Below are 13,482 nucleotides of genomic sequence, written 5' to 3' on the forward strand. Positions count from 1 at the left end.
GATTAATATGATACGCCCTCTTTTTATCCTTTTATATGTATATATAGGCCTATATAAAACAAAACAAAATCCAAGACGACATCAAAAACATTAAGAATACTCACATACATATATGTAAATATACATACACAAAAAAAACATACATAATAGGCCAAAAGATGTCAACACAATTAAACACGGGCGTGCATTCTTCTCTACAACATATAACAATGTGCATTGTCAACGTTTCTCTGCACGAGTATTCAATTTTTGTTATTTTCGTCTCCATATCTATACCCAACAAGCGCTCCCGTGATGCATTTCCACATAACGCACGCAGTAATTCATTTTTGTTGACACGATGCGAGTCTTTTTTGTTTTTTGCAGTATTAAACTATTAAAAATAAAATATACTTGTTGTATGCCATCTACACTCTCGTAAGCCCCAAAATAATCTCTCTTCTTTATTATCCAAAACAAAATATTTGTTTTTTTACATTTACATTGAAAATAAACAAGACATAAAATTTTAGATAAAAAGTGGTTGAAAAGAGGCAACCAATACCTATCGGGTACAACATCCTCTCAAAACAAATTACTACATAAAATAAAGCAAATGCTTCATTAATAGTTAGCACGTTAAGTGGAGAATGTTCCTGCTTCGGTGATTGAAATGAATTTTGTTCTTTACAGTACGGTAATGAATGCAGGTCCTCCACCAGGGCGATTTTTAAGTCTTTCGCCCTTCTGCCATACTCAATGTGGATGGATTTCGTCCGTTTTACATGTAGAAAGTGTTTTTGTTCATTAATTCTTTACACACCCCATGATGTTTTCGTTTAATTGTAAGCCATGATATTTGAATGAACGTTTTGCCGTTCCGTCAATCTGGTGTCCCCCAATGTACATATGAGGCACCATATAAAGACAATATACTACAGAAAAACAAGATATACACATTTAAGATATTTAATGATAGAAATTATTTTCAAACTTCAAAATCTTTTTGCTAAAAGGGTTTTTTTTCCTGGTGGCGGATCCAGGAATTCATAATAGAGTGGGGCCCAGGAAGGGACTTTCACAAAAGAAGGGTCTACCACCTCAGCCCCACCATAGTTGGCTGTTTCATAATATTTCTACCATCATGTCACTTTTGTTCAGGAATTCTTTAATCCCTCTCTTTCCTTTTCATACTCTGGCTTTAAAGTTTGTTTGCTTTCGTGGTACAATGATGATAACCTATAAATCTGCAACGATAGCATAAGAGCGTTCTTAAAAGAGTAAAAAATATTAGTTCTGCTGAAAACATGAAAATGAATGATGAGGACCATGCGAAGTACAAGGAAGGGGACATCTTGCAAACAAAGGGTCAACATGATTCCCCAGACTTCTGATTCTAGACACTGGCATTTCGGTTCGGTGTCCTCAACTTCAATGTCCTCCATTCTCTGTGGGATAATCAATCCAGAAACTTCTCCTAAATTCATGTTTGGATCAATGTATGTATCAGTTTCGCCATAACAGCAACATTTTTCAATGCATGTCTTTTCTTTGGCGCCCAATTTTCTTCGGGTTTTGCTTCTGCTCTCTTCTTCTTCAATACTATCAATGGCGTCCTGTGCGTCTCGCGTCATCGTAATTACAAATACAAACTGTAGTAAACTCCATGTCCACAGCGTTAAAACTGCATAAATTAATTGCCCGTTAAACTTTACCGGATCTTCTTTATAAGTCTCAAGAAATTCAATAATATCAGCAGCAAGTCCTATATACACTAATAGCAATTGAGAAAGCTTGTCACGTGATAGGGCACCAGCAGGCATAATCCACCGACCAATGATAAGTACAAACGGAAGAAATTGTTCAACTGCTAAAACTAACTGTGTTTGTTTGTCAGACTTGGGTAAGTCTTCAGTCGCCTAGAAAAATAAATTAAAATTAATGATAATACAGATTGAGAACATTGTAATCATTATTATTATTATCATCATCATTATTATTACTATTATAGTGTTTTTAATATTTTAAAATAAATTTAAACCACAAGGGCAGCCAAACGAGCTTAATCACTTTTCTAAGTGGCAATTTCGTCACAAGACAAACATACACACAAGATGCTTTACAAGTCAAATTATGAGGATTAGAGAGTGGGTTACTTTGATCATAAGAAAAATTCCTCTAACCCAGGACCATGGAATTATAAGGAACGCATCTTAACCACCACATTTTTGAACTCTACTCCAGTAATAACTTAGTTACCGTTTGTATTTGCTGCAATAACGGTATCGAACTATTCAATTCATATTTGAAATGAAGGCTAATGTTGTTGTACTCGTTCTGCCTATTCTCTAACAGTACCCCTTCCATGATCCACACCGACGGAACCACTGCCAGTAAGTAGAGAAACACACTTGGACAAATCCTGAAAATGTATTTAAAAATATTTGTCGATATTTGATAGGTAAATAGGTAAGTTCATTGCTTTCAAAAAAATAATATATACTATATACTGTATAAAGTACAATATTATGGTACGATGATTGTGATAAGTGAATAATGATACTATGATGTTGTAATGATATGACCAATAATGACATTAAACTTAATAGTAATAGTTGATAAGCATACCATCATGTGTTATTCCATCAGAAAATCACAAAACGTTATTATAACGTTCAAAAACGTTGTTGAAAATACATAACGTTGTAGCAGTGTTTGCAACGTTATTTACTCAAAAATTACATTATGAATGCGTATTTAGGGTTCTACAAAAAGTCGTTTTAAATACCAACCTGCAACATTATTATAACGTTAGCAGGGGGGATTTCAAAGGGTGAGCTGAGTTGGCCCCGGCCCCCATTTGGACATCAATAATTTTTTTTAAAGAAAGAAAAGAGAGAGCAGCTTAGCTCAGTCGGCTAATCTGGTGGTAGCCACTGTGTGTGCGCTGAATAGTGGAGATCTGTACGTCCCCGGTTCACTTCCGATCGCTGCCTCTCCTTGTGTTTCAACTGGAGGGCTGAAATACAAGTTACAATAGCTCACCGTCTTTCGGATGAGACGTTTAAGCCGTTGGTCCCGTGTGCATTTATGGCCCATGTGCACGTTAAAGAACACAGAGAGGGAGGGAGGGATTAAAGAATTCCTGAACAAAAGTACAGTCTTCAGAAAAGTAACAGATTGTCTCCCGGTGCACTGCCCAATCACCACCAGAAGGACCCTCACCAGAAGGACCCCACTGGAAATAAGTCTCCTAGACTTTCGTGGGCTATCCGTGTTTACACCGAATAAATCCAATCCAAAAATTATTGATCGCCCAAAACGCCTCAGAGGTCATTTCCTGACGTCAAAACAAAAAACAAACCTAGGGTACTGTTGTCTCTCGATTTGATCGCGCCCACCCCCTTTCATTTCTGGAAGAAAAATTGTTAAGGAAGATCTAATTATCCGGATGGTAAAAGTAGAGCATGATTTCTACATATTGTCAATTATCCATCAGAAATGTTATGCTGTTACGTTGCAAAATTAATATTTGAACGGTAAATTGGATTGCACTTATTTTTCACATCTTTCTGCACTGATGTACAAGTAATAGGTCTTATTTCTTATATTAGTACATTTTAAGATTACTGGCCAATTGCGTATAATAGTGAGTGAAATTAATTTGGGCCTACGAGGAAGCCTGTGGATCAATAACACACATGCTCAATCCACTAAGAACTAGATTTTGCAACAAAACTTTCTTAAAACGTAATATTATTTTCAAAAAACGAAGCATAACATAATTATATGAAACTCAACATGGTCATTGTGTATAAAATTGTTTACTAGTTATTCAATTCACCTAACATCCGTTTCATGTGAACAACTAATAAATATTAATATTTGGTTCACATTTAGTTGCTAAGCGACACCAATTTACTAAATAGTGCGCGGCGGTATTGTTATTGGATTCTAATGAAATTCTGTTGTTGGAAAGTACAAGTATATGATACTTGATGATTAGAAATTAGACAGGAATTTGTCCAATATTCATCATACGATGTCCAGTCTAAATCAACATCCAAGATTCTAAAATGCGGAGGCAAGCAGCAAAAGTCGTTTTCGTAAAGTATGAACGACAATTGGTGGGTCTTCGTTTCGAATTCCGATAATTAAGTACTGTTTGTTTAGGTTAATAGTTATGATTTATTTGTTAATGTCCCAATCTGCATCATTGTGAGACCAGCCAGTTTTGGCTGATGGGTGACAACATAAACATTTCTCGATATAAATACACTTAAAATATAGGGAAAATTGACGAAAAAATATATGACAAGACACATTATTTTTTTTCTTTTGACAAATGTTGCTGAACCCTTGTCATGGTACTGTGTAACTCATCACACTTGATTGGTAGACAGAAAGGGCCACGAACACCGTCTGACATTACAAATTTCTTTAAATTCGTGAGCTCCAATGCCGTAGCCAGCTACTGGGACAGTTGAGACAGTCCCACACAATTTTTCTATTGTGATCACAAAGAATGGGTTCACATTTTTTAAAAAATGGGTTTAATAATGTTGTTTTTATGCACAAAATGAGTCCACTTTTTTAGAAATGGGTCAGGATTTCTCATATTTTACGTAAAGTGGTCATCTTTTAAGAAAAATGGTCCAGATTTTTCCCATGTGTAAAATGGGTCAGCTTTTTAAGCAAACAGGTCCCCACTATTCGAATTTACGCGTAAAGTGGGTTCACCCTGATACTGTCCCACACTGTTTGAAAATCCTGGCTACGGCATTGGTTTATTTGTGACATTGTTGAACTTCAAAATCGATCGCTATTCTATCATTCCTTCACCCTTCTCTCCTCAAAACCTCTTAGAGCTATTGTCCAAACTGCTAATTAAACAAATCTCATGGCTATCACATTTGCTGATTCCCGTCTTAAAACGAAAATGTCCGATTACAGTATTGTACTTCTGTGACACCAAATTGAGTTTGATAGAACATCAGCAATTTATACACGCAAATTGTTTTGCAGGCCATATACAGTACATCTTTATCGATCAGTTGTAGGCTTAATGTGCGACGGACTTCAAAAGATGAGACAAAATAAGAGACCTTGGCCGACTTTGAGTGTTATGAACTCTTTATTATACTAGAATAGTTCTATTAACACATAAGCTTCCGCACAGTGTACGACGTGATGGGCCTATTTCACCACAGTACCAGGCACTGTTCTTAACTAATCAGTTAACGCTTATTTGATTAGTTCAGGTTTAATGACAAGTGTCTCTGAGAAGTTTGAACATTTACACCAATGGACTTGATTTAAGGTGTTAACGAGCATACGTCAAAGTGAATGGTCGAAGGCAGAAATTTGTATGTGTACATTAATATAATATAACCGTTAATTAAGTGGCAATTCCACTTAGATATAAGAGAGTTTGTAATGGCAAAAGAATTCTTTCCATACAATATGTAAACATGACTATTGTAGTACCAGTTGAAACTTCATATTGGGAACACCGTATTGATTTCTATTCTTGTCACTGAGAGTATTATCAATACGAAAAAGTTCCTTATGAATTGTTTGAAAAAGCTCTCCCGGCGGGAATTGAACGCAAAAATTTTCGATCAATGCGAGGGGGTTATACAAGTCGTTGATGGCGAGTCGAATGGCCGAGCAGTTAGCAGGGGCGCCGCATGCCAACCTACAGCTATAATATGCGCTGGTACGAACGGCACGTTCGCCTATGGGGGGGCGGGGGGCTAGTGGAGCGAATCGAGTCCCACTTGGCTGGGGGCCAGGGGGCCGCTTAGGGCCCCGGATATTTGATGAATTATGGCGAATTTGTATTACTTATCTGATAGGCATCGAGTTACTATAATATGACTTCATGTAGGCTATGCTTTCTAATGTTGAAATCAGCTTCCAAAACCAACATTTTGAATAAAACAAGAAACAAAGAGTATGCAATCTAACCATCTATTTTATTTTCAAATCCTCATTCTTGAAAGTGAAATTCTATATTTTGAAAATTTTGCATGAAATCTGTCAACCACGCTGTCATGGTCGAGGTTGCTTCACCTATCACGATGTATTCCAACCATCATGAGGCTATCTAAAAGCAAATTATTTTTAATTAGTCTCATTGAATTCTTCTTCTTCTTTTTCTTCTTCCTCTTCCTCTTCCTCTTCCTCTTCCTCTTCCTCTTCCTCTTCCTCTTCCTCTTCCTCTTCTTCTTATTATTATTATTATTATTGATGCCATGCCCGATACGATCAATACCATCATTGTTCCTTCATTCGCGCAATATTTCTACCAATGATTACTTGTCTTCCATTTTGCTTTTTAATATTATGTATTATGTATTATATTCTCATAGTATTTCTTATTTTACCGTTCAGATTAGCTCATTAATAGGCTTATTATCAGCATCACTGCGGAATAGTTTTTTCTTTTTTAAATATACCATTAATCTTCATAGTTACAGTATACGATCGCGCGAATACGGGTCCTGATGCAAAAAAAAAGTTAATGAAGATGCACACGGTATACATTGTCACGGTCGCAGACTTTCATCACAATTACCGCTTATGAAGTGGCATATATTATTTCAATATTACTACATTGTAGTCTACTTTATCGCTTTATATAAAGTATGCCATTATATTATACACATATAATTAAGTTAATTATGCTTCAATGACAGCTAAACTAAAGCAAAACTTAACCATTGTTTGGCTGAAGAAACTAATTTAAGGATTAGTTAGCAATCTCTCTGTATACCCGATGACGTCAGAAACCGTTTTTCGGTGGTTGGATCAATAAGCAATGCGTGTTTATTCGATAATTCACACTGACACGAGGTGGCCCCTTCAACTATTGTTGAAACTTAAAAATAGTGTTCAAGTGGATGGGCTGTAGTGGTTATAATAAAAATCATGAAGCAAAAAGATACAAAAACTGTACACAAAGTCTGTAATGCATAGGCCTAATATTATGGTACGGTAAGAATGGCCCCGGAAAAAATGGCCCAGGAAAAAATGGCCCCGGTAAAAATGGCCCCGGTAAAAATGGCCCCAAATGACAGGTAGGTAAAAATGGCCCCATAAAATTCTGTATTAAAACTGATTTTTTTAAAAAAATCATTATATGCATTTCTTTTAACTGAAATAATTTAGTTTTTAAAAAGGAATCTAACATCAAATAAATTGCCATTTACATTTTACTTTGTGCAGGAATTACATATTCAACATTGATAAAATATTCAAAGATAAAAAAAGCCATGAATAACACTTTTTATTTTTTTTCCCATTTACATGTTAAAAAATATCAACAATATAATCAATAAATCAACATAAATCATGCATTTAAATACTAAAATAATTTATTTGTGGCCAATTTCATGGAATCACAATTTTCCAGAAATTCAATCCGGGTATTAGTAAACCCCACAAAAAACAATGAGTTTATATGAACATCAAATTTTATTATTATATTTTTTTTAATAGTTCTACAATCATAATTAAAAGGTTTGGATGGGGTTTGCAGTGTGTTTGGAGGTTTGTGGTGTATTTGCAAGTATTTTTTTTCACAAAAAAATCAACATTTTAACCAAAAAATAGGTTCTTAAGAATATTTAATTTTCTTATTGATATACCAAGTGAGTCAATCAAAATTGAATTGTTTGGTTTTCTACATTGTGTTTTGGGAGGTTTGTGGGATTTAGAAATACCATTTAATCCTACCATAATTACCCTACCCTCACAATTACCCGCCATTTTAATTCTTAGCATAATTGCCATATTTACATACGTATATATAGTATCTCAGTTTATATTATTTAGTATAGTTTTAGGCACTTAAATTTAGTTGGCGGGGAAAAACCAAGTATGCAATTAAATAAGTTGCTTAAATAAATGTAGGCCTATTCCTAATTATTCAGTTTACTTTAAAAACAATATATGATTAACAAATACTTCTTTGAAGTAACTCTAAGCAGAACATTTATTGCTAAGTTTGTGAGAAAGTAAGCCTCTCCCTTTTCACATGAACTTGTGATTAAAACACACAATTGATCCACATGCTTTAACTACTGTTTATAACATGTAAAGTTATTTTATTTGATACTTAACAAAATGAATTTTGTGGTTATCTATGAGCAGCATATTTTGGTAGTTGAAGTATTGTATGTATGTCATTCCTCTACTTTGTTAATGGAATAACGTTTTTAAAACTTATTTCTACTATCAAAAAATGTTATTCAATGGCCATTGTTTTCCGATAATCTCTCAGTACATTATTTGCATCCGTTGTGTAACTGTATTTGTCATTGATTCAATTCTTGCTTTTTACAGCTATTATTTAAATATTCGAAGATTAAAAAAAAAATTATTTCTATTACTGAATTTTTTCATTGGGGCCATTTTTATCTACTTGTCAATTGGGGCCATTTTTACTGGGGCCATTTTTACCGGGGCCATTTTTACCGGGGCCATTTTTTCCGGGGCCATTTTTTTCCTTGGCCATTTTTTCCGGGGCCATTTTTACCTAACATTCAATATTATTGTAGTACAGTTTACCAATGTGAAATAATATATCTATAATTAGTTGTAATACTCCTGTCAGGCACATGGAAATTATAACAGATACTAAAAAGTAAAAAATGAGTTAATATTTAGATAAACTATTTTATATTTTGTATAAATTTGAACCGATTACCAAAACTGAAGTTATCTTGAGTTTTATCCATCAAATAATTCCCTCAAAACATAATTAGCAATTACATCTTACCCCCTCCCCCTGAGATTTTGATGTCATCTATTGTTTGTGTTTCTCTTGTGAAGATCATCAGTCCCCAGATCAAAAGGCAGAATGAGTTCCGTGTGAGCGTAAAAGAAGTCCAATAAATGCAGATTAGGCGTTAAGCCTGGAGCACAAGGACATTGGCCCACAAATTGGAACATAAGAAAGTAGTCACTGAGAGAATTTCAAAGAATTATTACGTCATTAGTCGATCGCGATCCGATTTATGCCTGTATAAAGGTCTTTCAGATGTTATTTGCATCGAATAAAGAATTTAAAAAATAACAATGGTTTACAGACAACAATACGAAAGCATGCGAAAGTAAAAACATATTTTCGTATAATGCTGTTAAAAGTAGTCTACACTACTTTCACACTTACAAAAGTACAAGAGATACACTGCATTATGCCTACATTATATTTTATTTTATTTTCGTTATAGCCAACATTCGCTTGTTACACATACTGAAATGACCCGTGGACTGGTCAAAATGTTTTGAATAAATATAATGATATATATATATATGTATATTATATTATATATATATATATATCATATATATATATATATGAATATATGCACATATACAGAAACTTTATCAAAAAAAGGTAAATAGTTTTGTTGACATAATATAAGACGCAACAAGTATACAATTGCCGTAAAATTTATATAATTAGGCCTGACATTTGAATGGGGCAAAGAATACTATAGAATTAAAAAGAGGAAAAGTAATCTTGTGTGTTGTATTCCTTCAATACATAGCCGTCGGAAGCATTTCGCAAATGGTCCAGCCATTATAGAAATAGCAGGATGGGGAGGGTGGGGGCGCTTAAATTTTGAAAATATGACACCCTAGACAGTGGCGTATCTAGTTTAAGGCTATTTTAATTCATATGAAGAAAACAAATGTATATCTCTATTGTGAAAATGATAAATTGATCAAAATTTTATTTCTAATTAATGCCAAATATAGATGACTTGAGTTTCTTATTTTCTCATGAATAAATAAAGGCAATGAACACGAATACACAACGTGCAGGGTATTGTGAAATATTACGGTAACAATATGCAATTAAATTTTGCGAATACAACAGGATGCAATATTCGATGCATTATATTTGGAAATAGGCCTACAAATTAATGAATATCGTAGAGTTTCAATTAACATAGAGATGGTACAATTTAATTTCACTTACTTGCCAAATTAAGTAAGTATTATTATGGGATCCCCGAAATTAGCAGCTGGCAATTGTAGAGCCGCTAAATCCGAATAGTCTGCCCCAAAGGGACCTACCTTAGCCCTACCATGGTGGGCCTGATGTGAATAAATTTTGAAAATATGGCATTTCTAGATGCCCAGAAATAGAAGCTACTTCTGTTCCAACGCAATTATGCAGGGGCAGATACGGGATTTAAATTTGGTGAAAGTGGACAAGTATAGATACATATCCATCCAAGATTTACCATGGTTAAAAAATGGCTTCTCTGCCGAGAAATAGCACAGCACATGCATACTTCAAAAAATGAATGTCCATCACTTTGGATTTTAAATTTTAATTGCAAGAAATCAGGGCCGGCTTGACCGGTATACCGTGTGGTGATGACAATATTGGTCGACTCAAACCGCCAACATTTTAAGGGGTTTACGTAAATTTATATCTCTAAACGTTTTCAAAATCAATCTTATTTACTAAAATTGAGGAGTCAAACAAGTTGAAATGTACATAGGCAATACAAAAAGAAGCGCATGATGTTTTTTTTTTTTTTTTTTTTTTTTTTTGGTTTAAATACTGTGTAACATTACAAACAAAGACAATGTGATACGAACATTATTAATAAATTCATATAATCCATAGGCATAAGTAAATAGTTAGGCCTATTAGTTTAAAAAATTAATAGAATTGAGAAGTGGTCCGGCCAAAGTGCGGCCGGTGCGGTTCAGAAGGCCCTGCAATAGTAAACAGTTTAATCCGTTAAAAATGACATATGGGTAGAATTTAAAAGATAGGATATCTACTTACCATTTTAATTCTTTCCCTTTTCTTCTTGTAAGAGTGATGACTGCTTCTAACAATAGGGGGATAACCGCAATACTGAGTCCCCAGTATGTGGTGTCCGACGTTACAATCGTCAGGATGTAAATAGCAAATAAGCTATGCAAGGCAAAAATTACGCGCGTTAGAATCGCTTTAAAATAAGACATCGTAGATGTTACAGTGAATAATTGTCAACAGGTTAGGAATCTTTGATACTTCGGTGGTGCATAAAAGAACACCTCGATTTAATAATAGGCATCTGTAGCTATTTACTTGCCCTCGTTATCCCTCAGTACTTTTGGCATCCTCTTATCCATTTTAATGTCGCTATCGTAGACATCCATGTTGTCTCACGAGGATACCTTTTACCCTTACAGATGTTTTATATTTTTATAAGCAAGAACTTAAAATTTGCGAAGCGTCCAATAATTTTGATTCTCGTTTGATATCAACACGCGGCAAGGATTAATTCACTCGTTTCATTGACAACCAACTATGTCAACTTAGACGCATGCGCAATCATAAAGATTGGGCTCCTCTCTCTGGTGTTTGACTATATTATGAATTTTATGGAACGCAGATCACGCAACAATTCCATGAATACAATTCAGCCTCGATGTGATCAAAATGCTTCGATAATGAAAGATTGCATCCATACTTAAACATGAAAGAATAATCGATAAACAAATCATAGAATTATATAACCCATCTAATAAAACAAAAACACAAAATCCATCGAAAAAATTGATTATTCGATTCAGTAGGAGATTGTAAATCTGCTCTCCACAGACTCACCCTCTTCGATGATGAGGATTAAGGCTGACTTAAGGAGAAAATGAAGGGCCAATAGAATCGATCGTTATTGAGCGATAGGCTTTGTTTCGCTATTATTCAAATTCCGAATGGTTTTGTTTCTTTATCTTTGCTTGCATAATGTTTGACGTTGTCATTCTTTTTTTTTCTTGTATTATTAGTAAATGAGCATAAGAATGTGCACTAGTTGGCATGTGATTGTGTTGCGCCTGTATAGGCCTGAAGTTGTATTTTGATCACATAATGGTAAAGTAGGCCTACTAGCTTATGATTATAGTATAATACAGGTCTCCCTCTATTATTTTTGTGTAATAAGTAAATTGAAAAAACATAGCGTCTTGCACTCTGCAGGGGATTTGTGCGCTTTACAAATCTTATTATTGTATTTATTATTATTATTATTTAAAGATCACTTCGTGTACAACAGGTTTATGATTATTGTTCAGTACCTTTGGTATTTTATTCCGTAGATAAAAGATAGGAGTGTTCATCCAGGGCCACATAGTAAATGTCAGAACCCCTGAAAATTATAATATATTATGTATTTTCAAAAGTTATCCCCAAAAGAGACACAAAACAAAACATTTCAGCTTTCATATTTATATGTGTATATTTTACCACAAAAAAAATATCAAATTTATTGCCAGCCAATTAAATAAATAATTTTTAGGAATAGTCTGTTCATCATTGGCGAATTCAATGAAAAATTTGCCAATGCAAAGCTACGGTGTGTTTAATTTTGGAGACGTTTATTATGTAACACAATCAGGCTATGTCCAACAAAACGACGCCTATCGTACAGTAAACACATGCGTTTCCGTCGCCACGTATGAAATATCAATTTTTGTACCTTTGCATTTTGTTCTCCAGTCAAAATTCACAATCGCGTTTAGTACGGTAACCATGTTGTCTGTTTGATACGTATAGGTCATCATAGGGTGGTCACTGTGGTTACTGATTTTCTAGGGCTACAATAAGGTAAAAGTCATCATGACCCATATATTTACGCCTGTTTTTAATAATGTAGATCAAAGACCTTGTTACAGGTGGTGACCTGATCCCCTCCCAAGTGACGTTGCAAGGGGCGTACGACATAACCAACTCGATGGTAAAAATACCTGCATATTAAAATCCTATGTGCGACCTCCTTCGTTCTCCGATGTATTGCTTTACCAGAGTTGACGTTCAGTGAGCATATTATAGCATAATTTGTATTTTGTACCCCTTCAGAGTGTCACAATTGACTTGATTCGAATGTATTATTATTGTTATTATTATTGTTATTATTATTATTATTATTATTATTATTATTATTATTATTATTATTATTATTATTATTATTATTATTATCATTATTATTATTATTACTATATTTTATTGTTCTTACTGTTGTTATTAATGATATTATTCTTATTGATATTATCATCATGTTGAGAATTGAACTCTAGAGGGACACTAAAAAGTATGTGCATATTAATTAAGTACATGCATATTTAAAAGGGAAACACGTCATAATGTTGGACCCTGGGAGATAAGGTGGTAAATTTTTGTCTAGGTCTCGATTGAGAGCAGATGTCTCTAGGGAGGCCTAAGTTAAGGGCCTTAGATGTGAAAAGCCGAGTTGGACAAGGTCCATGAAGATTGGCTAATGTTGAGTACAGGCAGATATGTGCTATATAAGGTGACAAACTAAGGTTTCGGTCATAATTAGCAGCAGTAAGTTAATTATTTATATTGCATTGTATTATAGCAGGCCTAATGACGTGTATCGTGCAGGGTAATGTTACCTCATGCTAATGACGTTCCAAGGGAACTCATAGAATTGTTGAAATGCGATTGGACCCAAGAAAATATAT

The 13,482-nt window shown here is 34.3% G+C and overlaps 1 protein-coding gene across 1 annotated transcript; it reads right to left on the reverse strand.

The window, feature by feature from the left end:
* Positions 1-934: 934 nt before the first annotated feature.
* On the reverse strand, positions 935-11,610 carry LOC117107196 (transmembrane protein 26-like). The gene is made up of 3 exons (XM_033248805.1): positions 10,799-11,610; positions 2,239-2,401; positions 935-1,898 (listed from the first exon to the last, which is right to left on the reverse strand). The coding sequence occupies exons 1-3, from the start codon at positions 10,978-10,980 to the stop codon at positions 1,137-1,139; spliced, it is 1,107 nt and encodes a 368-aa protein (XP_033104696.1). The 5' UTR covers positions 10,981-11,610; the 3' UTR covers positions 935-1,136.
* Between the last annotated feature and the right edge of the window lie 1,872 nt (positions 11,611-13,482).

The sequence above is a fragment of the Anneissia japonica genome, unplaced genomic scaffold (assembly GCF_011630105.1).
Source record: "Anneissia japonica isolate Jap-2015-1 unplaced genomic scaffold, ASM1163010v1 scaffold287864_len1152817_cov193, whole genome shotgun sequence".
Classification (NCBI taxonomy): Eukaryota; Metazoa; Echinodermata; class Crinoidea; order Comatulida; family Comatulidae; genus Anneissia; species Anneissia japonica.

Bases quoted from the DNA above. Each gene is read 5' to 3' on its own strand.
- LOC117107196 (XM_033248805.1), bottom strand. From the start codon at position 10,980: ATGTCTTATTTTAAAGCGATTCTAACGCGCGTAATTTTTGCCTTGCAT. The intron at 2,402-10,798 runs GTAAGTAGATAT...ATACATTTTCAG, and splicing joins AAAGGGAAAGAATTAAAATG to GATTTGTCCAAGTGTGTTTC. The intron at 1,899-2,238 runs GTAACTAAGTTA...TTATTTTTCTAG, and splicing joins TATTGCAGCAAATACAAACG to GCGACTGAAGACTTACCCAA.